The following is a 27,773-nucleotide window of genomic DNA, read 5'->3' as shown; positions in this document are numbered from 1 at the left end:
GTGGATCCAGAGGAGCTGAGTGCCTCCTGATGGGATCTGGGCAATGTATGAGGGCAGCGGAGGCCGGGCTCACGTCTTGCTGAGCCGGCATCATGTCCTCCATTTCCAGGTTGACTTTAAAGTTAGAGCTGGAATTTCCCTTGAGAGAAAACGCCTCTTCCTCTGTAGCCAACAGTTGAGAGCAACTTTCTTCCTCCTTAGTGTGCTCTTCACCAACGATATCTGGAGAGTCATCAATGGTTCTATACAACAATTCCAGGTGATGCACTCAAAGGTATTGAATAGTCTTCTTCGAGCAGAATGATTTACGGGTGTCGAATTCCACTACCCTGTGCTCGGGGTGTATGGACTTTCTCAGGGAGGCTAGGAGACCTTCCACTAGAAGGTCATATGCATTTAAATAGAAGATGTTTTATTTATGGTGTACACAGAATAACCACAATCTAAATTCCAGCCAAGAAAATTTAGTCATCCCGTATCTCCCACACTTGGCTAAATCAGGGCTGCAGTTTTCCCCAATTAGGGTACTCCTTGCAGCCATTACAGCATATAGGAAATTTCACTCACAAACATCCTTTTTCAGCATTCCAGTGGTGAAGGAATTTCTCAAAGGGCTTAAAAAGATGATCTCTCTAGTTAGGAATCCCTCTCCTCTATGCAAATTTACCATGGTCCTTTACAAATTGATGTGTCCTCCATTTGAACTAATTGATAAAGCCCTTTTGCAACATCTCACCTAGAAAGCTGCTTTTCTGGTGGCCATCACTTCAGCCGGAAGCATAAGTGAAATTCAAGCCCGGTCTTCAGAGATACCATATACTGTGTTTCACTCCAATAGAGTGGTGATGATAACTCATTCCTGTTTTCTCCTATAGGTAGTCTCAGAGGTTCACATCAATAACAATATCTCTCTATATACTTTCTTTCCTAACCCTTCAAGTCCAGCTGAAAGGTCGCTAAATTATCTGGACACTAAGAGAGTGTTAAAATTCTACTTGGACAAGACCAAGAGTATCAGGAAATCGGATCACCAGTGAGAACAGTTTTGGCATCAGCTAAGCAATCCATTTCAAGATGCATTGTTTCCTGTATTCTACTCTCATACCAGCTAGCTAAGAATTCATTACCTGCTGGACCTAGAGTACCCTCTACAAGAGGGGAAGCTGCTACTGCAGCTCTGTTACAAAATTTACCCATTTCTGAAATGTGTAAGGCTGCTACATGGAAATCTGCGCATACCTTTACTGGGCATTACTGCCTGGATTCATATGCTAAAGCAGATACTCAGGTAGGACATGTAGGAGGCTGGACTGGCTTGTAGTGAGTACCAAGGGGTACTTACACCTTGCACCAGGCCCAGTTATCCCTTATTAGTGTATAGGGTGTCTAGCAGCTTACGCTGATAGATAATGGTAGCTTAGCAGAGCAGCTTAGGCTGAACTAGGAGACGAGTGAAGCTCCTACAGTACCACTAGTGTCATATGCACAATATCATAAGAAAACACAATACACAGATATACTAAAAATAAAGGTACTTTATTTTTATGACAATATGCCAAAAGTATCTCAGTGAGTACCCTCAGTATGAGGATAGCAAATATACACAAGATATATGTACACAATACCAAAAATATGCAGTATAGTATTAGAAAACAGTGCAAACAATGTATAGTTACAATAGGATGCAATAGGGACACATAGGGATAGGGGCAACACAAACCATATACTCCAAAAGTGGAATGCGAACCACGAATGGACCCCAAACCTATGTGACCTTGTAGAGGGTCGCTGGGACTGTAAGAAAACAGTGAGTGTTAGAAAAATAGCCCACCCCAAGACCCTGAAAAGTGAGTGCAAAGTGCACTAAAGTTCCCCAAAGAGCACAGAAGTCGTGATAGGGGAATTCTGCAGGAAAGACACAAACCAGCAATGCAACAACGATGGATTTCCAGTCGAGGGTACCTGTGGAACAAGGGGACCAAGTCCAAAAGTCACAAGCAAGTCTGAGATGGGCAGATGCCCAGGAAATGCCAGCTGTGGGTGCAAAGAAGCTGCTACTGGACAGTAGAAGCTGAGGATTCTGCAGGAGCGACAAGGGCTAGAAACTTCCCCTTTGGAGGATGGATCCCCCACGCCGTGGAGAGTCGTGCAGAAGTGTTTTCCTAAAGAAAGACCGCAAACAAGCCTTGCTAGCTGCAAGTCGTGCGGTTAGGGTTTTTGGATGCTGCTGTGGCCCAGGAGGGACCAGGATGTCGCCAATTGCGTCAGGGGACAGAGTGGGCGCCCAGCAAGACAAGGAGCCCTCTCAGAAGCAGGCAGCACCCGCAGAAGTGCCGGAACAGGCACTACGAAGAGGAGTGAAACGGTGCTCACCCGAAGTTGCACAAAGAAGTCCCACGCCGCCGGAGGACAACTTAGGAGGTCGTGCAATGCAGGTTAGAGTGCCGTGGACCCAGGCTTGGCTGTGCACAAAGGATTTCCGCCGGAAGTGCACAGAGGCCGGAGTAGCTGCAAAAGTCACGGTTCCCAGCAATGCAGTCTGGCGTGGGGAGGCAAGGACTTACCTCCACCAAACTTGGACTGAAGAGTCACTGGACTGTGGGAGTCACTTGGACAGAGTTGCTGGATTCAAGGGACCTCGCTCGTCGTGCTGAGAGGAGACCCAGGGGACCGGTGATGCAGTTCTTTGGTGCCTGCGGTTGCAGGGGGACAATTCCGTCGACCCACGAGAGATTTCTTCGGAGCTTCTAGTGCAGAGAGGAGGCAGACTACCCCCACAGCATGCACCACCAGGAAAGCAGTCGGGAAGGCGGCAGGATCAGCGTTACAGAGTTGCAGTAGTCATCTTCGCTACTTTGTTGCAGTTTTGCAGGCTTCCAGCGCGGTCAGCAGTCGATTCCTTGGCAGAAGGTGAAGAGAGAGATGCAGAGGAACTCGGATGAGCTCTTGCATTCGTTATCTAAGGAAATCCCCAAAGCAGAGACCCTAAATAGCCAGAAAAGAGGGGTTGGCTACTTAGGAGGGAAGATAGGCTAGCAACACCTGAAGGAGCCTATCAGAAGGAGTCTCTGACGTCACCTGCTGGCCCTGGCCACTCAGAGCAGTCCAGTGTGCCAGCAGCACCTCTGTTTCCAAGATGGCAGAGGTCTGGAGCACACTGGAGGAGCTCTGGGCACCTCCCAGGGGAGGTGCAGGTCAGGGGAGTAGTCACTCCCCTTTCCTTTGTCCAGTTTTGCGCCAGAGCAGGGCTGAGGGGTCCCTGAACCGGTGTAGACTGGCTTATGCAGAAATGGGCACCATGTGTGCCCATGAAAGCATTTCCAGAGGCTGGGGGAGGCTACTCCTCCCCTGCCTTAACACCATTTTCCAAAGGGAGAGGGTGTAACACCCTCTCTCTGAGGAAGTCCTTTGTTCTGCCTTCCTGGGCCAAGCCTGGCTGGACCCCAGGAGGGCAGAAACCTGTCTGAGGGGTTGGCAGCAGCAGCAGCTGCAGTGAAACCCCTGAAAAGGCAGTTTGGCAGTACCCGGGTCTGTGCTAGAGACCCGTGGGATCATGGGATTGTGCCAACAATGCCAGGATGGCATAGAGGGGGCAATTCCATGATCTTAGACAAGTTACATGGCCATATTCTGAGTTACCATTGTGAAGCTACACATAAGTAGTGACCTATATGTAGTGCACGCGTGTAATGGTGTCCCCGCACTCACAAAGTCCGGGGAATTGGCCCTGAACAATGTGGGGGCACCTTGGCTAGTGCCAGGGTGCCCACACACTAAGTAACTTAGCACCCAACCTTTACCAGGTAAAGGTTGGACATATAGGTGACTTATAAGTTACCTAAGTGCAGTGTAAAATGGCTGTGAAATAACGTGGACGTTATTTCACTCAGGCTGCAGTGGCAGGCCTGTGTAAGAATTGTCAGAGCTCCCTATGGGTGGCAAAAGAAATGCTGCAGCCCATAGGGATCTCCTGGAACCCCAATACCCTGGGTACCTCAGTACCATATACTAGGGAATTATAAGGGTGTTCCAGTATGCCAATGTAAATTGGTGAAATTGGTCACTAGCCTGTTAGTGACAATTTGTAAAGAGAGAGCATAACCACTGAGGTTCTGGTTAGCAGAGCCTCAGTGAGACAGTTAGGCATCACACAGGGAACACATACCTATAGGTCACAAACGCACTGGGGTCCTGACTAGCAGGGTCCCAGTGACACATAACAAACATACTGAAAACATAGGGTTTTCACTATGAGCACTGGGCCCTGGCTAGCAGGATCCCAGTGAGACAGTGAAAACACCCTGACATACACTCACAAACAGGCCAAAAGTGGGGGTAACAAGGCTAGAAAGAGGCTACTTTCTCACAGGGCAGGCTTCAATAAGGAATCTTTTTGGTTAAATGTTGGAGTTGTTCTTCGCTTCAAAGTCTGCGCTTTGCCAGATGGGCTTGCTATTCTGTTTAATGCTTATGACTATTGATAGAATTCCCTGGAAGATAAGGATAAATTGCTTACCTGTAATCCTAGTTTTCTTCCAGGAGAATACTCATCAAAGTCATAAGCAACCCACCCACCACCCCAGACGGAAGCTATTGCAGCTCTCAACGAGTTCTGTATCAGGATTACTTAGTTTTCCAGAACAATGACCTGAGCTGTCACCTGTGGGGCATGGTGGATACAGGGGGTACTGTGAGGTCCATAAAGGCACAGTGGAAGTTTTTATGATTACTCTTTTTAATGGCAGCCTATTGGTTAACAGCGTCTCATATTCCCTTTTTGTTTTTAAACAAAAGTTTTACGGAAGGCTTCCTGTGGTCAATTTTTTACATTATTAACATGAATTGTACTGATTTATGTGGTTTTAAAAGAAAGGTAAATGTAATGTGGCAATTTTTTACCTTTTCTAATGGCTGCATATATATATTTGTTTTCACTGAACAGGACATTATAGTTAAGTTCTGAATTTACTTGTACAACACCCTAGAAATTCACCTGCTAGAGTTATCTGAAGTAACTATAACTCGCGCCCCCATCATGCACAAGTATCTTATCAATAATTTTACTGCAGATGTTACATTGTCTTTATCAATGTCATGAGTGCTGTAATTTGTGGGGTATTAGCAGTGCATGGTGAGGACACGAGTTATAGATATTGAGAAACTAATCTAGGAGCGCGTGCTTTTTTTTTTTTTTATGTTTTACCGCAAATTTGCGACATCACTGCGATTATGCTGTGAAAACATTTTAAAAAGCCTTTTAGCTCTGAGGGGTCCGCACCAGTAGAGCTAAGGGGTCATGGTGTCCCTACCCTGGCCCCTTTTCTCTGTTCTGCGTTTTTTTCTGGGACTCCGCTGAAGTCCCAAGAATGGCTGCAAAGACTTCCTGGTTTGAAGTGTTGGCAGCCAATCAGAGCTGTGCATTTCCCTGCTATTCACGAAGTCGTCACGGCTAGAGATATCTAAATTTATTTTCTTTTTAATATCTGCAAAACTACTGAATGGATTTACACCAAATATGCGAAAGCACAATTTGCATACCGAAAGCTAGCTTTGTGCCAAATTTGGTGTAATGCCGTCTAGCGCTTCAGGCTGTAGTTGTATCTAAGGGTCCTATGGGAATTAACATAGGAAACACAACTTTTCTGACAGCCCCACCTTCTCTCCCCACTCCCGTCTTCTCAGTCCTTGCTTCAAGGATCACCCCAAAACTTTCTGTGTACAACAAGAATCATCGGGGAATTTTTTTGGGAAAATTGTGTGAAGGTTCGTCAAATGTGCCAAAGATATAGGCAAGTCAAAAAATGCTTTTTCTATGGAAACATGGTCCTAACTATAACTACCTGATGGTGGGACTATTCAGTGCTTATGGCTATTGATGATTATTTCCTGGAAGACAAAATTACTTACCTTCAAATGCAAGAATGAATATGGAAACCTCAGCAATGGCTCTTCAGCGCCACCAGGTGAAGCCATGCTGTCTCAGTATCGACTCCTCTTGATCCCTTTGATTGATTGATATTCTTTATTTGATCATAAGAATAGATCAAAAAAGATAACACATACAGAAAAACTACATTACATAAAATAATGAAAACAAATATATATGTGCAAATAAAAGCTATAAAAGGGCCAAGCTACAATGAATTGGGCTTTTGAACATGATCCTTCACCAGAGAACCAATTCCTATAAAATAATAAAATCACTATCATGTAACAAAAAATTAAACAGCATAGTCCTTCTCAGTGTTAAAATACCTTTAAAAAAACAGACAACAGTGAGGCAGGTTTCATGATATTTTAGTTGCTGTAGGAAAAGTAAAGCAGTCCTATACTTCGTAACCTCATAATTTCTCAATAATGATAATAAAAAATGCCTTTTGTAGGGCATGTGATATTTACAAAAAAGACAAAATGCAGTAAAGACTGAGATGGTTGCTCATCACACGGACAAAGACATCAGCAGCTGAAAACTGACCTTGTAGAAAATACAACATCCAACGAATAAACCCTAATCTAAATTGCTTCATTAATGTTCGTTCATAAGCATTCTGTACATACAACACATATGGTGCAATCCCGATTGACATCTTTATCAGACAATACTCTCTCACAGTGGGTTTCATTATCTCTACAGCTTCCCTAGCAGACTGTATAAGTTTAACAAAGCAGTCCCAAACCCAACTGTTATACTTTTATGTAATAGATTCTGGTTTGTCAAACAAATGGGCACAACCCAGGGCAGAAGTGGTGTCCCCAATATATCTTATCATGGAATATTTACCCCAAGATCACAAGAACGGTAGTCCCCCTAATGATTGACCGTTGAGTTCTGCTTCTTTGTTAGCCCGGATCGAGCACCAAAGTACCAATAATGCATTAATTATATTTTGGACGTAATCTAGGCCTAATTCCAGGTGTGAAGGAACATGGGATGTCGATGAAGGGATCCCCAGCAGCTGATGGCATAAAGGATTCTCTTCTACCTGAATGGAACTGACATCTCTGTAGCCCCAAACCCCATTCCAAATCTACAAAGCAGGAAACCAACTTCTTTAGCCCATTTCCCGTTCTAGCAAGCAAAACCACATCGTCGGCATACAGAAGGGTGGGAATAGCCCTTTTATTAATACAATGTATGTCTGCTCCCGCAGACACCAAAGTTCTTTCCAGATAATCAATATAAAGTAAGAATAAATTTGGGGAGAGAACACACCTATGCCGCGCACCACGGGTGACTCTGAATGGAGAAGTACTCTCACCATTGGCCCCATATCTAACTGTGTCATAAGGCCTGATGGAAAAGACTTGGATAGGAAACAAAACCCACCTCAAGGCCCATAGTCAGAAGGATATCCCAGAGCTTTGATCTGTTCATTCCATCTATCGCAATTGTTAGGTTCATAAATGCAAGATGGATTGAAGTATCCATCTCGTGTTTATATTTAGCTATGAGTAGATGTAGGTTGAGGCGCTGCTCGATTGTTCCTAGGCTCTTCCAAAAACCATATTGCACCTGGAAGTGTTAGTATGGTGCAACCAGGAAACCAATTGTTCCGAAATCACTCTAACAATAATTTTAGAAGGAGAACTGAGTATAGATATTGGGCGATAACACCGTGGTTCATGGGCATTTCTATTTTTAAAGATAGGTATGCCAAGAGAGCAGTGGCCCCACTCGACAAACAGAGTTGAAAATGCTAGTAAGACCAGAACCCTGGATCCTCCAAATCAAGGGACATCCCATCCCACCCCGGGGCCTGTTTAGAGGGACTGTTAAGGATGGCCTTAAGTACTTCTTCCTTTGAAAAACAGAGGCTCTCATTTGATGGCAAATCAACCTGCCCCTCTTCTTGGGGCTCAGTACTGGAGCCATAAATACCAGAGAAATGCTCAACCCAGTCATCAGGGGTAATATGGACAGTGACTGTCTGGAGATCGTCCCAGGTCTAAACCAACCTGGACTACTTTCCAGAATGCCTGGGGATCTTTATTTTGACAAGCAACTATAATAGCTTCCCACTGCAGTCTTTTAGGCTGGAATTTTCTTTCCAAAGCTATGGCATATGCCTTCCTACAGGCTGAAATGGCACCCTGATCCCTAGGAATTTGCTTTAGGGGTTGTCATTGAATAGTATTTGCTTCTCTAAAGTCTTTGTCAAACTATCATTTGCAAAAGGCAGGAGTTTTTCCAGCAGGTCTTATCAACATGGCTTAATGCGAGTCAGGAGTTTGGCAAAGCTGTGTAAGGGAATGTTAGAGTCACCTCCGTCGGAAAGACAGAGCGTTTCTAGATCCATGCAATTACTGTGGACCTGATTCATAACTGAGGTCATATCGACAGAGTGCCAAACCAGCCTCTGCCCATTGTCCTTAGTATTTAATACCTGGCAAGGCCAAGCAATGCTTTGCTGATGCTTCAAAGGGATTAAAGGGATTATGACTTGGAAAGCAAGGGGATTGTGGTCACTATAAATTGTAGGAATTACCTCACCCCTCATAATCAATGGTTGCTTCCGTGAAGCAAAGATGTACTCAACCATTGAGCCCCCACCCGCCCATCCACAGTAAATGTAGGAATTGTCGATGTGTGGGGATTAGGAAACACACTTTCTAAATCATACAACACTAGGAAGGAATATAAATGGTGACCCCTCACGTCCAAAGCAGCGAAATATGCAACCTGATTATCAGGGACTAAAGGAGGAGATGTCTTTAGTGGAAGTTGGTTGCTCAACCTAACATTAAAATCACCTACCAAGAGGAGATTAAATGATGTCCCTGCATGTATCTCCTTCTCGACTAAGGAACCAATAAAGGAAGAGAGTCCCAAAAAATTCGAGTTGTTCCCCTGGTTGCGAAATCATTTTTGTAAACATTTAGCACTAGAACCCTAAAACTAGCTCCCCAAGGTAAATCAAAGGCCTGAACCCCTTCCATTTCAGTTGTGATGGGAACAATTTTACATCCAATATTTACCTTAAAACAGGCCATCAAGCCCCCTTTGGCACAAGCCATAGTGGACGAAATAGCAGGGAAATTAAAATATGTAAACACATGAACCCATCAAAAGAAATTTTTTAAAACTGCCCAAGTTTCTTGCATGAACACAATGTCATAATTGTTTATAAATGTCTGGCAGCCCTCGATTTGTAATTTAGAAGCCAGGCCAGCAATGTTCCAACTAAGGAACTTTAGACTTGTGCCATCCCTGCCTGTGGGAGTCCTAGTCATACCTACATTTATTTGATCACCAGCCAGTATTGATATATTACAATAAAAATCTCGATGTGGAGAGCCATAGGTTGTTGACAAGGGAGAGGTGGTTGCACGACCCATGGAATATAAGCTCGTGCTGGGGTTGATCCTAATAGCGTCAGAGCTACCACCAGGCTCATGCTCCATTTTTAATTGTCAGCCAATAACTTCCAAGGCCATAAGTGCTGAGAATCTGTTTGAAGAGGGAATTGACAGTTTCATAGCGACCTAGCGGGGACTTGTTTAGGAACTAGAGGCCCAATATTACTTACAGGAGCGACAGCTAAATGTTTCTAAAATAAACCGAGTGTTAGGATCCAGATCGAACTTGTTCTCACCACACTACTCTGGCTAGGACCAACAGCTCACCGGCAACTACAGGATTGCGCACATTGATAACAATAAAATCACCAGGGAGTTGCCTTGCCGAAGAATCTGTATCCCCACCCGCCATGCAAACAAAATCTCATTAAAATGGTCTCATTTCCTGCCCACATTGGTATTCATCCCAAAAATTACTTTGTTTTGAAGCGCTGATGTCATTTGTCGTTTCCGCTGAGCCCACTGGAGGCTGGGTACACTAGCTAAAACAACACAATAAGGGCAGGAGGCAAATTTATCACGGGGGCAGATTTGGCCAGTTAGACAGATGACTTGCAAGCCGACTTGTAGGACTATTAGGGGCCTATTGTCTGCCCTCCTGAGGCAGATATTGCAATAGTTGCTGTAGCCTGGTTGAGAATGTTAACGTTACCACTTTAGCCGGCTTCCCCACTAACAGCTGATGATTGGATGGTCGATGTTGGGGGAGTGAAGACGTGGACTTAGTGAGATTGAGACAATGAGTCCTGGTGATGGACAAGGCAACTTTCTGCCGTTTTACTTTAATTGGCCCCAATGGCAGTGAGCCGGTTATAAACTGGGCACAACTTAGTGTCCAGAAGCTCGCTAACCAGGACACTCGGGGTGTCCCAGAGGTCGGCACTCGTAGGAGGCAGGGTTAATGAGTCATCAGCTTTATGGGGCTCGATGCCTGCGTAGATTTGAGCTGTTTAACTCTCTGTGGCGCCTTCCTCCTTTTGGTTGTTGGCCCAACATCCGGGGAGCAAACAATGGTTGCCGTGGCATTAGTAGAAACTGCCCCCTCCTCTGGATTGATACTTGCAGGACCACTCGCGCCCATACAGTTCCTCATGGATGAAATATGCTCATTTGGAGAATGGGGCATAGCACTAGTAAGAACAATAGCGCATAAAATCGGGGGCCTTTGGACCCTGAGAAGGGACAAAGTATGAAGGTCCTCAGACGCAAGTGAGAGTCTTTGCTCTGCCAGCTTAATTTCATTTGAGACAAGGTCCACCGCCTGCACTAGAAAGCTGTCAATTGATGAGGCGGGTGAGTTTGTGGTCCCAAAGTGGCTCAACTATTGGCCTTTCTTTTACCCGTATCAGGAAGCGATCACCAATTCTCCCAAATTCTCAGAAACAAAAAAACAACGATAATCGATTGCGCACAGTACCTTCAGAAAAGGAGGGCAATTAAGTCAGTCTTTGCAGGTCCAAAAGGAGGGAGTAAAGAGGAGGGCCCGACCTGGCCTCTACTGCTCTATGATAGGCCTTCTTAGCCCGGTCTTCAACCAGGTACATGCCCAGGCACGACCCTTGCGCATTCCACGCTGTGGGTCCCGGGGCTGGCCTGTAGGCACCTCCTTTTGCAGGAAGTGTGTTGGTGGCTCTTCACTGCCTCAAGTGTGGCAGGGGCAGGCATGGTCCCCCGGTGAAAGTCCCCTGTGTGATGACATTGGAGTACACAAGGAGCCAAACAATGTGATAGTGTCAGCTGCTGCAATTTTTCCACACCACTTCAAGGAGTGCAGAGACAAACTGAGAGAGACATGACAGCGACAATAGAGCATATGATATGTGCGGATAACTTGGAGTTTTATTAATCACAGTACTATATCAGAAGGTTGGTGGGAAGTAGAGCAAGACAGAATCTGGAGGAGGATTTAGTATCCACCAAAAACACTAATACCCAAGGTAAGTAACTTTTCATTATGATATAAATTCCTCCCCTTAACCAAGGGAGTCATGTCACACAAAACTGGCATAGTATAAGCTATAAGGCTGCAATATTTAACAAAAATATGTAAGAAGGACCACCAGGCAACCCAGCAAATGCCAACCTCCAGAACAAGACTGATGAGAGCAGTGGGACCAGCCTTGGCCACGGTGGAGTGGGCACCAATGGCAAGAGTATCTTTCAAGAAAGACGTTTCAGATTTATATACAAGGTGTAGGCCAAGGTGAAATGATGTGCTTGGCCACTGCTTTGCCCATCATGGCTCCGTCAAAGCCTATAAAGAACTAAACATCTTCTCTGTTTCGTTGAATGCAGTGGATGTAGTAAGATGCTGCATTCCCCGGGCCAAGACTATGCAACAACTCCTCTTCTTTGGTAAGATGAGTAGAAGGGAAGAAAAATGGAAAATATTAGGCTAGCCCATGTAAAAGAAAGACACCACTTCTGGTAAGAATGATTGACAAGCTCAATAAATCGATTCATTCATGTAGACAAACAGTTAACAATGGACAGACCTTGAGTTCACTGACTACTCATTGAAGTCATTGCCAGCAAAAACAGTTTTTTTTAAGAGTCAAAATGGGCAGCAGTGCATCAGCTCATTGTGGATGGCCTAAGGCTTAACACAAGGTCAAGTCGCACAAGAAACAATGAATGGATCTGGAAGAAACAACAGAAACAAGTGAAACAAACCTTTTAGTAAACAGGCCACTAGTGGTAAATTAAACACAGAAGGCTGGTCGGAGAGAGACATGAAAGCAGATAGGGCACCAACATTTACAGTAGCCCATGACTGGGGCCTTGCTGGTTTAGAGAAAGTGTGAAGCATAACACATCATAAAGGCGAGACTGAAAGAAGTTCAGACCTTCCGACACACATCACTGAACAAATGTATTCCAGTGATCTGCAAAAATACATTTTGAGTTTGATTTCCTGCCATCCAGTGTGATGCTTGCACCCCATGGCAGCAATAGGTCTCTAGTTGGCACAGCACAATCTCCATGCATGCAGATGCAGTGTTTGAGGAACAAACCAGGATCGCCTGCTGTGAGAGCAAGTCCTCCAGAATGGGAGAGGAAGAAAGTGCCATGTGTTGAGTTCCAGGAAAATCGCATACCAAATTCTCTTTGACCAGTTCAGGGCCATCATCTGCGCTTAATAATACTAGGCATTTTGCAGACCTTTTAACAGTAGTGTACTGACAGGAATGCAAAAAGCAGGCCCCATTACCATTTAAACTGGAAAACATTCTCCAGGAAACAATTCAGAGGGAAGTGTATAGCAAAAAACTAAGGATACTTGCTATTCTGAGCCATAGCATGGACACCCCAATAGGTAGAAGATAATTTCCATCACTCTGGGACGGAGTTCCCACTCACTGTCCTCCAAGGAAACGTAACTCAGACTCAGGATAATGTCCTGTTGCTGGGCCCATCAACACAGTCAAATCACCTCAAAACACAGGCTCCACAAACCCACTCACCTTAATATCTTGATGTAAACGACAGTGATGATGTTGTCTGACAGAACTTAAATAGCAGTCCAAGAGATGGAGGAAAGACTTCATGGCAAGTCAAGTTGCCACAGGTCCAATACATTTAGGTGTTGGTACCGCTCAGATGTGGACCAAAGGCCAGCATCACAGGCCTGTTCAGATGAGTTACCCAGTTCAATGAGGAGGCGTTCACAAAAACAGTAGCCTGCAACTGCAGAGGACTGGAGGAACTACTCACTGAAGAACTGGAGGAGCACACACATGAGCGAGATCCTGGAGGACAAAATCAGAAAACTATACCTTTGTCAAGAGACTACCCTGATAATACAGCCACTACCTCTTAAACACCAGTAACGTGCTCTCATCTATTTTGTGACATGCAGCACCAACAGGATTCATAAGAAAATCAAGCCTAACAGCAACAGAATTTACCGACTTTGGATCAGTGACCGAGTCACAAACATCAGAATCCTATTCAAATACCTGCAATAATCTGAGCAGGATAGCCCTTCACAAAGGTTGTTTTGCATCTTTCCCATTAACTTCAGCTTATCTGGAAAAGGGGGGGAGGGGGTCAAGATAGATTTTCTGAGGGTTGACTGTGAGTCCCTGGTCATGAAGAAAAGTCATTGTGGACTGGTGATGTTCCATACCCAAAAGAGGAGACCATTTCTTCACTGGCTAGTCATTCAAGTACAGTAATATTTGGTCTACTGGCCTCCGTAATGAAGACACCACCACAGCTATGAAAAAACTCTCAAATCATTCATTAGCCAAAACGGCAGAACCATGAGCTGGTAGTGCTAGGACCCTACAATACACCTCAGGTAGAGCTTGTGAGCACGTAGGATCAGTAGATGAAAGATAGCATAGCGGGGTCCATGGAAACCGGCCAATCTGAGCTGAGGGCCTGCAGAACTTGGCTCAGGGGTAGCATCTTAAGCTTGTCCAGGTGAATGAAAAGGTTCAGGAAGCGCAGGTCCAGAATCAAGCTCAAATATCCATCCTTTTTTGGAATCATTAATTAAGGGAAGTAAAATTTCAGGCCTCTCTCCTCTAAAGGCACCACCTCAGTGACCTTTTTTCAGCAGGCCGAGAAATACTGCCTCCAAGATCAAGGTTTGTGCCAGGGAGCACATCTTTGTAGAAGGAGGGCAATCTGGAGGAGACTACAGAAAGACTAATGGACTGACATTGCAGATCAGTTAAATGATCCAGCATTCCATAGTAATTCTCTTCCAAATGGCAGAGAAATGGGAGACCCTCCTCAAGTAGAGTGCACATAATCGTGTCTATGTAGCATGACAGCTGTCAAACAGGGTTTGAACCACTAAATCTTAGGAGGACACACATGACCAAATACCGGTAGAAATCTCAGAGGCTTCAGTGAAGCACAGAAAACAGCTCCAGACTCATTTGAAGAGGCACAGAAAACCAGGCAGAGATGCCAGCAAGCCAGTTGGCACCAGTTCTACTCCAACACTTTCACATATGGAGCAGGATTGTAGGAGGCTGGCCTGGCTTATAGTGGATACCTTGTGGTACTTACACCCTGTGCCAGGTCCAGTTATCCCTTATTAGTAGAACAGAGGTGTTTCTAGCAGCTTAGGCTGATAGAAGGTAGCTATGGCAAAGCAGCTTAGGCTGAACTAGGAGACATGCAAAGCTCCTACTATACCACTTATATCATATAGCACAATATCATGAGAAAACACAATACTCAGAGTTACTAAAAATAAAGGTACTTTATTTTAGTGAAAATATGCCAAAAGTATCTCAGAGGACACCCTCACTCAGGAGGTAAGTAATGTACACATATTATATGTACACAAACCCAAAACAGTTAAGTAACAGTAAGAAAAGTAGTGCAAACAATGTAGAATCACAATAGGATGCAATAGGTAGACATAGGTCTAGGGGCACCACAAACCATATACTCCAAAAGTGGAATACGAATCACGAATGGACCCCAGACCTATGGGAGATTGTAGAGGGTCGCTGGGACTGTAAGAAAACAGTAAGGGTGTCCAAAATACCCCAAGACCCTATAAAGTAGAAGTAAAGTTACCATACTACCCCAGAAATGCGCAATAGTCGTGATAGGGGGATTCTGCAAGAACCACAAGCACCAGCAAAACACTGAGGACGGATTCCTGGACCTGAGGACCTGAAAAGGAAGGGGACCGAGTCCAAGAGTTGCGATAGTGTCCAGGGGGGGCAGGAGCCCAGGAAACCCCAGATGAAGGTGCAAAAGGGCTGCCTCTGGGTGGAAGAAGCCGAAGATTCTGCAACAACGAAGAGGGCTAGGAACTTCTCCTTTGGATGGAAGATGTCCCACTGCGTGCTAGATGTTGCAGAAGTGTTTCCACACAGAAATACCGCAAACAAGGCTTGCTAGCTGCAAGGGTCACGGTAGAGGTTTTTGAGTGCTGCTGGGAACCAGGAAGGACCAGGATGTCGCCCCTTGGAGGAGGAGACCGAGGGGGGCGCTCAGCAACTCAGAGAGCCCTCGCAGACGCAGGCTGCACCCGCAGAAGTACCGGAGCAGGCACTTGGAAGTTCTGTGAACTCAGAGTCACAAAAGGAGGGTCCCACAACGTCGGAGTCCAACTCAGCGGGTTGAGCACTGCAGGACGGAGTGCTGGGGGCCCACACTAGGCTGTGCACAAAGGAATCCTTGGAGAAGTGCACAGAAGCCAGAGCAGCTGCAAATCACGCAGAACACAGGTTTGCTGTCTGGCGTGGGGAGGCAAGGACTTACCTCCACCAAATTTGGACAGAAGGGCCAATGGACTATGGGAGACACTTGGACCCAGTTCCTGTGTTCCAAGGACCACGCTCATCAGGGTGAGAGGGGACCCAGAGGACCGGTGATGCAGAAGGTTGGTGCCTGCGTTGGCAGGGGGAAGATTCCGTCGACCCACGGGAGATTTCTTCTAGGCTTCCAGTGCAGGGTGAAGGCAGACAGCCCTCAGAACATGCACCACCAGAAAACAGTCGAGAGATCCGGCAGGATGAGGCACTACAATGTTACTGGTAGTCGTCTTGCTACTTTGTTGCGGTTTTGCGGGCGTCCTAGAGCAGTCAGCGGTCGATCCTTGGCAGAAGTCGAATAGGGAAGTGCAGAGGAACTCTGATGAGCACTTGCATTAGTTATCTGAGGAATAGCCCAGAGAGGAGACCCTAAATAGCCAAAAAAGGAGGTTTGGCTACTGAGAAAGGAGGCTTGGCTACTAAGAGAGATAAGCACCTATCAGGAGGGGTCTCTGATGTCACCTGCTGGCACTGGCCACTCAGAGCTGTCCATTGTGCCCCAACACCTCTGAATCGAAGATGGCAGAGGTCTGGGCCACACTGGAGGAGCTCTGGTTACCTCCCCTGAGAGGTGCAGGTCAGGGGAGTGGTCACTCCCCTTTCTTTTATCCAGTTTTGTGCCAGAGTAGGGCTGGGGGATCCCTGAACTGGTGTAGACTGGCTTATGCAGAGATGGGCACCATCTGTGCCCATCAAAGCATTTCCAGAGGCTGGGAGAGGCTACTCCTCCCCAGCCCTTCACACCTATTTCCAAAGGGAGAGGGTGTAACACCCTCTCTCAGAGGAAATCCTTTGTTCTGCCTTCCTGGGACCAGGCTGCCCAGGCCCCAGGGGGGCAGAAGCTTGAGGGGTTGGCAGCAGCAGCTGCAGTGGAGACCCCGGAAAGGCAGTTTGGCAGTACCCGGGTTCTGTGCTAGAGACCCGGGGATGCACGGAATTGTCCCCCCAATACCAAAATGATATTAGGGTGACAATTCCATGATCCTAGACATGTTACATGGCCCTGTTCGGAGTTACCATTGTGACCCTATATACAGGTAGTGACCTATATGTAGTGCACGTGTGTAATGGTGTCCCCGCACTCACAAAGTCCAGGGAATTTGCCCTGAACAATGTGGGAGCACCTTGGCTAGTGCCAGGGTGCCCACACACTAAGTAACTTGGCACCTAACCTTCACCAAGTGAGGGTTAGACATATAGGTGACTTATAAGTTACTTATGTGCGGTGAAAAATGGCTGTGAAATAACGTGGACGTTATTTCACTCAGGCTGCAGTGGCGGTCCTGTGTAAGAATTGTCTGAGCTCCCTATGGGTGGCAAAAGAAATGCTGCCGCCCATAGGGATCTCCTGGAACCCCAATACCCTGGATACCTAGGTACCATATACAAGGGAATTATAAGGGTGTTCCAGTGTGCCAATGAGAATTGGTAAAATTAGTCACTAGCCTGCAGTGACAATTTTAAAGCAGAGAGAGAGCATTAACAGAGAGGTTCTGGTTAGCAGAGCCTCAGTGATACAGTTAGGCACCCCACAGGGAACACATATAGGCCACAAACGTATGAGCACTGGGGTCCTTGCTAGCAGGATCCCAGTGACACATATCAAACACACTGACAACATAGGGTTTTCAGTAGGAGCACTGGGCCCTGGCTAGCAGGATCCCAGTGAGACAGTAAAAAAATACCCTGACACATACTCACAAACAAGCCAAAAGTGGGGGTAACAAGGCTAGAAAGAGGCTACCTTCCTACAAGGATGAGACATGACTGAGGCCACAATGCACCATCTGGCACAGCTGGAAAGCTAATGCTGACAAAAATGGTTTTGAGTCAGTATGATGCCTGGAGGAGATCCCTAAGGCAAGGCATGTGCAGGAAGAAGTATCCATTAGAACCATGCTGCTTTATTTGTGCACTCTTTCAGGGATGGACAGAGCCCTTCCAACACTGAAAGCCTCCTCCCAGCCATTCAGCCCTTTGGGGAATGCAAGAAATACTGGTTGGCAAGTCCAGTCTTAGCTTTGTTTAACCCTTTCAGTAGTATAGAATGTAGCAAATACTGTGCCCCATGTATTACAGTTGTCTACTGTGGGAGCCATCCCAAATGGCAAACACATAGTTAGTATTCTGTGTTTATCCTGAGGTCCCATATGAAGAAATACTGCTTCCAGCAAATTTATTTTTTGAGCTAACCAAAACCTAATTTCTTCTCATTTGGCTGGTACTTTACAAATTATCGAATGTACAGTAGCAGGGTTAATGCCTGGCGTCACTGCATGTGGTTGCACTGTTGGGTTTGTGTTCAATGTTTGCATTACAAACTGTACTAATCATCTGTATATTGCCATCAGCTCAGCATATAAGCGACGGAATTCAGCTGCTGTTAGGTTTGCTGCAGCAGGGTGAGGTGTATATGGGGCCAACAAAGGCCAGGTAGGACCATCATTACTTAGAGGACCTAACCTAACGTGTAAAATTGTGTGGGGTAGGGCGTCATCAAGCCAATTATTATGTTCTTGATAAGATTAGAGGTATTTCTAAATATGCATATGCTCTGTATTATGCAGGTACGTTTGCAGGTGTATAGTGATGAAATGTATTTGTATTCCCATCAACTGCTGGAAATGTGACCCAAGAATAAAAGAGTTCTGTTCTATAAGCTGCGTGTGCGTCAACAACAAATGTGACTGGACCTCCCCGGGCCGTAAGGCCATGTGCCAATAAATGTGCAGTAAGGGGTGGTCTCATATTGACTGCAATTGCTACCTGTTGTGGATTCGCCATAATGAAAGGTCAATTTGTTCTGAGAAGGCACACCAAATGGGGATTAACCTTTTAGAGTTCAAGCTTGAACAAACTACAGCGTTAGTTAGGTGTTCCCTACTTAGCTGAGGAGAAAATCCTCAATACCATGGACATCTCCATATATAGTACTTGAGGTGTCTTTGTATATAGTGAGACAGAGATACTCAGGAGGACCCGAAAATTGGAGCCTGACCAAACGTTGGCAGCGCCATGTCGCATAGGCTCTCATTGTTCTAATTAGACTACTGGATTTGAGTGACAGAATCGCCTCCGGTGTGGGAGACTGAGTCTAACCCACTACAGGTGAAACCGGTCTCCCTAATCCGGGTCTTGCTCCGGCTAACTAGCAGTGCCTCATCTCTACCCGAGAGCAGGGATGATTTGGTAGCTGAGCGCTTGACACAATTGATTCCTCAGGGAAATCGTGGTTACTCAGGTCTCATCCGTTTCTGTCAGTTACATTAGTCTCATGTATACAATGACAAACAGAGGCAGTATAGGTTTCAATAGGGTTTTAATGAAGCGACTGCATCTTAGATAACAAAGCATGTACTGCAATAACCAGGACGATACAGCATGACAGAATTAGAATTGTGACAAGGAGAGTAAAGCATAGAAATAATGCTACCATGTTGTCACTAAAATCAATGGAATAACTTCGACCTAGGTTATAATAGAGCACAGCATGTCAAGCTCTGATTCTGCCCTTCAGGTTCCCCTGGGAAGACATCATCCCCCATACCTGAGCAAAGGCCTGAAGTCTGCATAAATTGCTGTAGCGAAGCGTTCGTCAATCAGCATACAGTCATGGTCATCTGGCTGCAATCTCCCTCTAACGTGTAAGGTACAGGGAAGTGTTTATATAATGAAACAGCTGATGTTCTGAGAAAATGTCCCTTCGTAAGGATGTGTGTTTTTCTATGAATACCAGAGACAAAACTTTTACCACGTTCACCGGCAATCTATCTTAATGCAGCCTTGAAAGAAGCACAGAGTGAACAAGAATGCCTTGTTTGAGAACGTAGTGCTGGCCTAAGCAAGAACAGCTAGACAGAAAGAAATAAAACAAGACAGCAAAAGTGGCTATTGTTAAAATAATAAACAAAGCTGAATAAAATATATCTAGGTTAAAGTGCACAGCGGCAGGCCTAGTGTGCTAAAATAACATGCATGAAGCTATAACTAAAATGGCTACACAACATCATAACTCAAGGCTTCATCCCCATTTATTGCAACTCTGCCTTTCCTATCCATAGTACATCATGCTTCAAGGCATTTCCTGTGCTGCTGGCTGTTTTCCCCCTACAGTATGTCCTGTCCCTTGATGCCACTGACTGACGTGGCTATTTGACTTACTGTCCAGCATAGTTGCCAGTGCCTTACGCTCTTTTGCCCATTTCCTCCTTAATGTGCACTGCTTGTGGTTACCCTGGGCCCTATTTTAGACCTCCAGATCCTAATGTAAATGTTTTCCTATAACATGATGCTCCACAATGTGCTCGAGAATGGTCACTACCCAGGAGGAACCTTAGCTTAAGGGATGCAATGCAATAAAATCCCAGGGCATAAAATAGGCCAATCTTGTAACAAATTGTCAACTGTGCTTTCACAGGTTACTGGCTGGCTCACCTGTGCTGCTGCCTCTTCATAGCCTGTGGTCCCGTTTATCTGTCCAGCAAAGAATAGACCTTGGACCCGGTGGGTCTCTAACGACGGGCTGATTTGGCGGGGATCAAAGTAATCATACTGGACACCATAACCTGCATCAGAAAGCAGAATAAAGGCCTCAGAAACAGATCTTTATTCCAGAACACTGACATCACACTGACTTGCAACACATTTGGGAGTCTGCACTTACCTTCTTGAGAAGGTTTTTCATTTAAGAAGGAATCATATTTACATGGGGGGGTTGCAAATGTTACTCAACCCTATTTGTAGTCCTCCATTATGTGCATTTTCATGTTATTCATAATTGTTAGGATATTATAACAAAGCTGATGGGATCCCTAAACACATTTAAAATTTGCATGAAAAATTTGAAAAAAAGAAAAGAAAATTACAGCGCCTTCACAATAGAGTTGTTAAAATCAGCCTCTTGCTGTGCTTATCTATAGACCTAGAGGAAGACGAAGCTGGAGGATAAACTAATCGTCATCTTGCTATATAAACTACAACAAAATCACATTGCAGATGATCGTAGGATATAAAAAAGCATTGGCAAAGCCAATAGATCGCGTATGTGCAAGAGCCATTGGCTCTGCCAATGTATTTTAGCCATGTTGCATACCAGCACGGCTGCTGCTAAGCACGGCTAAAAGTAAGTGATGTGGAGTGTTGTAGAGTGGAACGGCATAGAGTGGAGTGGTGTTTAGATTGGAGTGGCATAGAGTGTCATGGTGTGGAGTTGTGTAAAGTGGCATACACTGGAGTGGCACAGAGTAGATTGGACTGGTGTAGAGTGCATTGACGTAGAGTGTTGCAGAGCATAGAGGCCTACAGTGCAGTGACCTTGAATTCAGCAGCGTACAATGCAGCATCGTAGAATGCAGCAGCGTATATTAAGAGTGGTACATAGTACAGTGCAGTGGCATAGAGCAGAGTTGTGTAGCATGCAGTTGAGTAGTGTGCAGTGGTGTAGAGTGGTGCGGAGCGGAGTGGGGTAGAATTGAGTGATGCAGAGGGCAGTGGCGCAGAGTAGTCTTGAGTGGCATACAGTTCAGTGACGTAGAGTAGTACAGAGTAGGGCCTACCTGTAATCTAGAGATTCTCTGCCATACTACGTACTAATGTCAGACACAGAACATTATTGCAGCTGTTCATTCTATCCACTACTACCATACCCAACAGAAAGGGCCAGAGGCTTCAGTCAATTAGAAAATAATCTATTCAACATGAATGACCAAATCTATTAAAAGTAATCTTGCCTTCCCTGTTTGAGGGTGTCTTTCATTTAGCCACTAGTAGCTCAACGTTGCGAGTTAATTCTGACACTTGCACTGTTCTAGGTGACCTTTTCCCAGTAGGAAGTTCAATTTTCAGGATCTCTTACTGGCTAACTTGGCCTAAAGTCAAATCAGAGGGGTTACTGTCATAGGTTCAAAGGTTGAATTAAAATCCCCTGCCGCTATTAGGTAACTTTTTCCAGATACTAGAGAGAGTGTTCTCCAAAACATTTATTACTGTAGATTCTACATTGCAAGCTTCCATCAGATTATATACAATTAACATTTTCAAAGTCATACCTTACAAGAGAACCAAGCTAATTGCTAGTACATCTGATGAGTCGGCAGGGATAGGACTGATTATGCATTGTAGCAAAATCCTAACCCAAACTGCTAAACCCCCCTGAAGGTCTTCCTCTGCCTGGTGGTACTGCATTCATGCAAAAAGATGTAATTTCATTCCTAAAAATGGAAGTAGAGCACCAAGGGGGTGATTCCAAGCTTGGCGGGCGGCAGGAGCTGCCCGCCAAGCGGGAACCGCCAGAAGACCGTACCACGGTCAAAAGACACTGAAATTCTAAGTGGGGCCCTCTTACGGGGGCCCCTGCAGTGCCCATGCCATTGGCATGGGCACTGCAGGGGCCCCCAGGGGCCCCACGACACCCCATACCGCCATCCTGTTCCTGGCGGCCGAAACCGCCAGGAACAGGATGGCGGTATGGGGATTCCCCTGGGCAGCGGAAAGCCGGCGGGAGACCGCCGACTTTCCGTTTCTGGCCGCGGCTGTACCGCCGCGGTCAGAATGCCCAAAGGAGCACCGCCAGCCTGTTGGCAGTGCTCCCGCGGACCACAGCCCTGGCGGTTTTTACCGCCAGGGTCAGAATGACCGCCCAAGTCTCCTGGAAGAGACAAATGTCATGGGCTTCTATAAACTGTCCCCAATCTGATTCTGACAGCAATTTACTAATCCCTTCTAGATTCCAGCACAATACTTTAACTTGATTCGGTGGGCCTATAAAATACCTACAAAAGGGGCGTGTCCAAGATGGCGGAGCGCTAAAACGTGCCCGCCAGCGCTCCGCCGCCTCGACTCATCAAAGAGCCTTGTGGCCCGCCTGGAGGCTCCCCCCGGGGTTCCCTGTCACTTGGAGGCGGCCGGGTTGGGGTTGCGCCGCTCCCGCGGGGAGAGCAGAGTTCGGCCCCAGAGTCGGGGCGGGGCCGCGGAGCGGCGTGAGAGGCCGCCTGGGCCGCGGGACGGGCTCACCCCCGGCGGCCCTTCTGAGCGTGGCGCCGAGGGATCGTGGGCCCGGGGGCTCACTCTGGGCCCCAGAACAACTGGACTGCACTGCGGGCCCCAGCCCCGAGAAGCCTGAGCGACCGATAGGAGAGGGGCGCTCCCTCATGTGCCATTGGATCGGGGGCTGCAGAAGGGGCCTCTTCGCCCTGGCGCCTTGGAGTCGGGCCTTGTAGAGGTGCGAGGCCCCGTTAGAAGTTAGGGGCTCAGCTGCTTGGCCCCCGGGCTTCTCCACTCCAACATGTAAACTTGAAATAAACGTGGGCCTGTATACAAGTGGGAAAAGGCATCAGGAGTGGATCGCTGCAGGTGGTGGCTGCTGAGGGTTGGATCCAGGCGCGGTCTCAGACAGGGTGGCATATACAGATCAGCCTCAGATGGAGACCCTGGAGGCCCTGCGGGATTGGACCGGCGAGGCGTGACCAGGCCGGTGCGCCATGGTGACATCAAAATCCAAACGTGAGCGCTCAGTGAGGGACATGCTGGCAGGGGCGCGCCTGACATCTGGGACTACGGCGGAGGACTTACCTGGGACGAGGGCCCTGGAGAGTCAGGTGGAGACAGATCCAGAGGAGTGTTCTCCCGTTACGAAGGGCTTTCTGACCTCCTTGTTTGAGTCGCTCCGGGGCGATTTCCAAGAGCTGCGTAGGGACATCTCACAGGAGGTGAAGGAGTTACGAGGAGAAGTTACCTCCTTGGGTGAACGTGTATCGCAGCTAGAGGATAGTGAGATCCCTCGCGGTGAAGAGGTGGCGGGCCTGCAACAGGATGTAGGCCGCCTCCGACAGCAGCAGGACCTCCTCCAGATGGCGGTCGCAGATTTGGAAAATCGCTGGAGGCGACATAATATTTGTATTAGAGGGGCTCCAGTTGGTGCTGAAAAGGAGGACATTGGGGGCTACGTGGTGGACTTGTTTCGCTCTCTGCTTGGCTCGGACGAGACACAGGGGGTGGTCCTGGATCGGGTTCACCGGGTTGGGCGTGCTGGGGGCCCTGGAGACTGCCCGCCAGACATCCTAGCCTGTCTCCATAATGTTGTTCTTAAAGGAAAGATTCTACAGCGGGCCCGCAACCTTCAGCATGTACTCTTTCGAGGGCATGAACTCCAACTATTTCATGACCTATCTGTGCGGACCTTGCAAAGGCGGAGAGAGTTCAGACCGATCACGGATCACTTGAGAGCGCACAATGTGTCCTATTCCTGGGGCCACCCGTTCCGCTTGGTCTTCCGCTGGGAGGAGCAACTCCGGCAAGTGAAATCCGTCTTGGAGGCCAGCCATGTCCTGGGTCTGGAGGATATAGGCCGGGAGGCGAGCGACGTGGCGATCCTGCCGGTGGGGGGTCCTCCTCGTTGGCGGAGAAAAGAGAAGAAAAGGAAGCTGCAGCGCCTGACGGCCTCGGAGCTGAGGTCAGAGAGAGAATCCACTTTGAACAGTGTTGCCGCCGGAACTTCAGCCTAGGGTGTACACCCGGGGGCGCCCGGGATTGCTATTGGCCGCATTGCTAACAAAACGCTGATTGTCGAAGAGGGTCGGGGCGGCGGGGGCAATGGACCTGGTTACCTGGCATGGTTGGATATATTTCCCAGTGGAGACTTCACCTCGCAAGGATGGACGACAGAGGACTTCTGTGTTCTATGCACCTGTTGTGCTTATTAGTTGTCTGTTGTTGGGTTTCCCTGCGATACTTGCTCTTTGTAGAGACACCCTCAGGCCTGAATGTTCTAGGTGGTCTAGATCTTTATGTAGGGGGTAGCCCTCTGTCGTGCTCCTGCCTCTTCTGCTTGTTCCCCTCAGTATAGGCTATGACCATTAATTGTATAAGTTTAAATGTTAGGGGGCTCAATAACCCTACCAAGAGGCTAGCCATCCTGTCAGCCTTAGAGAGATCGGGGAGTCATATATGTCTCCTGCAGGAGACGCACCTTGTCTTCAAAGATACTTACCGTATGCGCTCTAAGTGGTTTCCCAGGCAGTTCTGGGTCTTCGCTACCATCAAAGCATGCAGGGGTGGCGATACTTTTATCACGCTCATTCCCTGGGGAAGTGATATCAAAATTGCACGAGGTTCCAGGGAGGCTTTTGGCCATGAGGCTTAGACTGTTTTTTTTTCCCTTCACGATTGCTTCCCTATATGCACCTAACTCCCAACAGGAAACCTTCCTAAGACAGGCTTTGACTCCGCTGCTCCAATCCCCTGATGGTGCTGTACTGCTGGGGGGCGATTTTAATTTGGTGATGGACGGGGACCTGGATCGTTCAGGCCATCGGTATCTTTGTCAGATGCTGGTCGGCAGTGGTTGAGTGAGTGTGGCCTGGTGGATGTGTGGAGGAGTGCACACCCCTTGTTGAGGGACTATTCCTTTTACTCATCAGCAACTAAAACATACGCTAGGTTGGACCTTTTTCTGGCATCTCAGGAGCTTCTCCCCAGGGTTAGAGACTCAGCGATTGAGCCGCGGGCCCTTTCAGATCATGCCCCGGTTACAGTTGAGATTCACATGGACATGGAAAGGGTTGGTGCATCGGGGTGGCGATTTAGGGACTCGATGCTTCAGAGCGGTGCAACGTTAGAGGCGATCCGAAGGGCAATAATAGATTATCTTAGCTTTAACGATGATGGGACAATAAGCATCGCAACGCTGTGGGAGGCACTGAAGGCTGTGTTGAGGGGCGAGGTGATGTCGCTTTCTTCTAGGGACAATAAGGCAAGGAGTCGACACAGGGAGGACCTAGAGCAGCGAGTGAGGGTGTTGGAGAGTTCCCATAAGCACACAGGGGCTCCTAGAATATGGCGAGAGCTCGAGAAAGTGAGGAATCAGCTGAGGAGGTTGGACTGGGACAAGGCAGAGTATGCGGTAGTCTGCCTCAAACAAAAGTATTATGCAGGAAGTAACAAGTGCGGGAAGCTACTGGCACATAGGTTGAGAGCGCAGAGTCAATGATAAAAATGGTGCGCTCCCCATCGGGAGCAGAAGCGCTTACGAACGACCAAATAGCGGAAGCCTTTGCGGAATTCTATCGAGGTCTATACAGGGCTGAGGAGCCCGGCACCTTATCTCCAGAATCCTTCTTAGAGGGTACAGCAATTACTCCCTTGACTGTAAGAGAGGCTACCTCGTTAGATCAACCTATAAGGGCAGAGGAGGTTATATCAGCAATCGCTCGGCTGCAGACCGGGAAGTCACCTGGCCCGATGCTTTTTCTGCGCTTTTTTATAAATCTTTCTGCGTGGAACTTGTTCCCGTTCTAGTGCGACTCTTTAACTCCTTTCGTCAAACGGGTGCTCTCACGCCTAGCATGTTAGACGCTACTATCGTGGTTATCCCGAAACCGGGGAAGGACCCCGAGGAATGCGCCTCGTACAGGCCGATCTCCCTTCTGAATATTGATGCCAAACTATTTACTGGCATTTTGGCACACCGTCTCAACTATTATATGCCGGGGGTTGAGGATCCCGACCAAGCAGGATTTATACCGCACAGGCAGTGTAGCGATAATAACAAGCGACTGCTCCATCTCTTGGATAAAACCGAACACTCTTGTAGGGCAGCACTCTTACTATCTATCGATCCTGAAAAGGCGTTCAATAGGGTTTACTGGCCATACCTGTTCAAGGTGCTCGAGCGCTTCGGACTGGGTCCGGGCTTCATGGCATGGATTCGCTGCATTTATCAGGTGCCTCGGGCGGCGGTTCGAGTTAATGGGACGCTTTCTTTACCATTCGCTGTCCAAAGAGGGACCAGGCAGGGGTGTCCGCTTTCACCCCTCCTGTTTGCGCTTTACATGGAGCCCATGGCGCAGAAGCTCCGGGACAACCCTCAGATCATAGGCGTGAAGTTTGGGGGGGATGCACATCTCATATCGCTATACGCGGACGACGTCATCCTTACTCTGGCGGAGCCTATGACCTCACTACCGGCGCTAATGGGTGTTTTAGAGGAATTTGGACAGGTCTCGGGGTTCCGAATGAACATGCTAAAATCACAGGCTATGGGTAAGTTTATCAGTGTGGAACATGAAAGGGACCTGAGGGCCCGATACCACTTTATATGGTCCTCCTCGGGGTTTCCGTACTTGGGGATTGCGCTGGGCTCCACAGTCGCCCGCACGGCGTCGTTGAATTACGCGAAACTAACCCGGGAGGTGCAGCACGACTTAGAGACATGGGGGAGAATCAAATTGTCCTGGTTGGGCAGGGTGTCGGCAGTGAAGATGACCATCCTGCCACATATACTCTACGGGGCATATTTATACTCTGTTTGCGCCGGAATTGCGTCGTTTTTTTTTACGCAATTCCGACGCAAAACTAACTCCATATTTATACTTTGGCGTTAGACGCATCTAGCGCCAAAGTCCATGGAGTTTGCGTAATTTTTTAGCGTGGACACCTACATTGCGTTAATGATATGCAAGGTAGGCGTTCCCGTCTAAAAAAGTGACTCCGAGGCATGTGCGCCGTATTTACACTCCCGGGCAAAAATCACGCCCGGGAGTGGGCGGGTCAAAAAAAATGACGTCCAGCTGCTTTTGCGTCGTTTTTTAGTGCCTGGTCAGGGCAGGCGTTAAGGGACCTGTGGGCTCGGAAGGAGCCCAGAGGTGCCCTCCCATGCCCCCAGGGACCTCCCCTGTCACCCATGCCCACCCCAGGAGGATGCCTAAGGATGGAGGGACCCATCCCAGGGAACATAAGGTAAGTTCAGGTAAGTATTATTATTATTTTTTTTTGTGGCATAGGGGGGCCTGATTTGTGCCCCCCTACATGCCACTATGCCCAATGACCATGCCCAGGGGACAGAAGTCCCCTGGGTATGGCCATTGGGCAAGGGGGCATGACTCCTGTCTTTGCTAAGACAGGAGTCATTTCAATGGGGGTTGGGAGTCGAAAAAAATGGCGCAAATCGGGTTGAGGCGATAATTTTGCCTCAGCCTGACTTGCCCCATTTTTTGGCGCCCAAGCTCCATATTCCCCTACGCTGGCGCTGCCTGGTGTACGTCATTTTTTTTTTACGCACACCAGGCTGCGCCGCCGGCTAACGCCGGATAACGTCATTGAATAAATACGGCACCCGCATGGCGCTTCAGA

At 47.5% G+C, this 27,773-nt stretch overlaps 1 protein-coding gene across 11 annotated transcripts in view; it reads right to left on the bottom strand.

Moving 5' to 3' along the window:
* Positions 1-27,773, bottom strand: part of MTO1 (mitochondrial tRNA translation optimization 1) — a 1,525,874-nt gene that overhangs the window by 785,191 nt on the left and 712,910 nt on the right. For all 11 annotated transcript variants that reach the window (XR_011205509.1, XR_011205508.1, XM_069243966.1 and 8 more), the window contains one exon: positions 20,082-20,212. Coding sequence is in view for 9 of the 11 variants with exons in the window: in XM_069243966.1 (XP_069100067.1) it covers positions 20,082-20,212 (131 nt within the window). In the remaining 2 variants the exon portion in view is untranslated. The remainder of the gene's footprint in view (positions 1-20,081; positions 20,213-27,773) is intronic.

This window comes from Pleurodeles waltl, chromosome 7 (genome assembly GCF_031143425.1).
Source record: "Pleurodeles waltl isolate 20211129_DDA chromosome 7, aPleWal1.hap1.20221129, whole genome shotgun sequence".
In the NCBI taxonomy this organism is placed as follows: domain Eukaryota; kingdom Metazoa; phylum Chordata; class Amphibia; order Caudata; family Salamandridae; genus Pleurodeles; species Pleurodeles waltl.
This window is presented reverse-complemented; position numbering and strand designations above follow the sequence as displayed.